This window comes from Trachypithecus francoisi, unplaced genomic scaffold, assembly GCF_009764315.1.
Source record: "Trachypithecus francoisi isolate TF-2019V2 unplaced genomic scaffold, Tfra_2.0 Lachesis_group3, whole genome shotgun sequence".
Lineage (NCBI taxonomy): Eukaryota > Metazoa > Chordata > Mammalia > Primates > Cercopithecidae > Trachypithecus > Trachypithecus francoisi.
In genome coordinates, this window is record NW_022681468.1 from 86,544,615 (window position 1) to 86,547,169 (window position 2,555).

The 2,555-nt window shown below is 37.5% G+C and overlaps 1 protein-coding gene across 1 annotated transcript; it reads left to right on the plus strand.

Moving 5' to 3' along the window:
- Positions 1-1,425: 1,425 nt before the first annotated feature.
- Positions 1,426-2,327, plus strand: LOC117071062 (olfactory receptor 4K2-like). Its single transcript, XM_033190850.1, is given in 2 exon segments — positions 1,426-1,831; positions 1,834-2,327. Coding segments are annotated over 2 exon segments (900 nt in total).
- Positions 2,328-2,555: the final 228 nt, after the last annotated feature.

The following is a 2,555-nucleotide window of genomic DNA, read 5'->3' on the forward strand; positions in this document are numbered from 1 at the left end:
AATCCTTGATTCACATCATAATCTCTTTCATGCCAGTTATGTACGTGTTTATCCATTAATGAAATTACACCTATGAAAACACAATGCAATACAAGAACTGAACAATTTATAAAGCATCCATATGCTTATGTGCTCATCTTCACAACTCTCTTGCCTCCCCTCACCTGAGGTTACTTAGAACATCTTACATTTTCTCTTTTTTATTTCATACACATATTTTCTCTTACACAAGTTCTTGCAAAGCACACTGTTGGTGTTTTATTGCTTTTCACCTCATAAAAACTATGCGCTGAATTGATCCATTTTGGACTTTTCCTTCATTATATTTTACTAAGATTTTTCTATATGATTTTATATAGTTGTACTTCATTTGTTATGGTTCAGAATAATACCCCATTGTTTTGTCAATGGGCATTATAAATTTATCTTTGTATGCATATGCAAGAGTTTATCTTAGGTTGTAAATGGAAGTGAAATTACTGGGCCATAGAATGTGTGAATGTTAACTTTTCCAGGATAAGGGCAAACTGTTTTTCCATAATGATTATACTAGTATTCGGTTCCATCAGCGGTGTTTAAGAAATCCTCTTAACTAGGCTCATGTTGTAAGGACCTTCTGAGGCTGTGTCACGAGCACGTCCTTAACCTAGGCAAAATAAACTTTCTAAATTGAGATCTGTTCTCAGATACTTTTGAGTTCATACTAGTTATTACTGGAAACAGTGAAGAAGGCTTTAAAAATAAAACTTATCAAATTTAGATGAGATTAAATGAAAGCTCTAGAATAAAGTTGTGAACCCCAAAAATCTGAGACAGGTCTCAGTTAATTTAGAAAGAATGTCACTTTCTGACAGGCCCAGGAGCCCCAAGTTTATCTTGGAACCTCAGAGAGGAATTTACCCAACTCATAGGTATTTGATGGTACAAATCCATGGCTGGGCTTGGCTTTAAAAAAATTTTATCCAGCTGCATCCATGTCCCTACAAGGGGAACATCACACACCGGGGCCTATCATGGGGAGGGGGGAAGGGGGAGGGATTGCATTGGGAGTTATACCTGATGTAAATGACGAGTTGATGGGTGCTGACAAGTTGATGGGTGCAGCACACCAACATGGCACAAGTATACATATGTAACAAACCTGCACGTTATGCACATGTACCCTAGAACTTAAAGTATAATAATAATAAATAAAAAATGTATCTGAGATTCCTTCTATGCAACAAAGTTCCATCAAAACCAATATAAAAGCCTATGTAAAAACAAATAATTATTCTTGCTGCACTGTATACAAATAATCAGGACAAGTACAGTAAAGCAAATCAGTTCTTTAAAAAAAAGAAATCCTCTAAATTCACATAATGTTTATTCAGAAAATGTGATGCTCTGTCTTTTTTCAGATGACTTTAGAACAGACTGGACTAAATGGAAGAAGCAAATCAGTCTGTGGTGTTTGAATTCATCATTCTTGGGCTTTGTGATTCATGGGAGCTCCAGGACTTCCTCCTAGTGATATTTTCTTCACTTTATTTGATTACCATTTTAGGCAACATCTTCATTGTGATCATAATTATCACTAACCTCCATCTCCATTCCCCTATGTACTTCCTGTTAGCCAATCTCTCATTCATTGACTTCTGTCTTTCCTCAGTCACTACCCCTAAAATGATCACAGACTTTCTCAAGGAAAATAAGACCATTTCCTTTGGAGGGTGTATGTTTCAAATTTTCTTTGGACATTTCTTTGGAGGGGGCGAAATGGTACTGCTTGTGTCAATGGCCTATGACCGTTATGTGGCAATCTGCAAGCCACTCCATTACTCCAGCATCATATGTGCATTGGGTTAGTGATGACATCATGGATTATTGGCTTTGTGCATTCAGCAAGTCAACTAATTATGATTGCAAAGCTGCCCTTTTGTGGACCCAGGGAATTGGATAGCTTTTTCTGTGATATTCCATTGGTAATCAAGCTAGCCTGCATAGACACCGATATTCTAGAAATGTTGATAAATGTTGACAGTGGGGTACTGGCAACCATCTGCTTCATTCTGTTGCTGACCTCTTACTCTCATATACTGTTTACTGTCTGCCTTCACTCTAAGGGTGGGGCATCCAAGGCTCTCTCTACCTGCACTGCCCACATCATAGTGGTAGTGTTATTCTTTGGGCCTTGCATCTTCATTTATTTGTGGCCAGTGAGTATCTCCTGGGTGGACAAGTTTCTTGCTGTATTTTATGCAGTCATCACACCTCTCCTAAATCCAGCCATTTACACCCTAAGAAACAAAGAGATTAAAAATGCCATAAAGAGACTAGTATGTTAGCATTTAGATTACAGTGGGTATTTCAGTGTCTCACTCTAGAATGTTCACAGTAATGTCCCTAAATTAGTCACATCTGACCTGTTACTTTGAACTGTGAAACATTACCTAGTTCACAGATGTAGTCTCTATCTCCAGATGAAAGATCTGTGTCGATTCTACTCAATTCCACAATCATTATTAATCATTCAATGCTAAATTATTTCCTGTCTGAGAAATCTGACCAGTCTT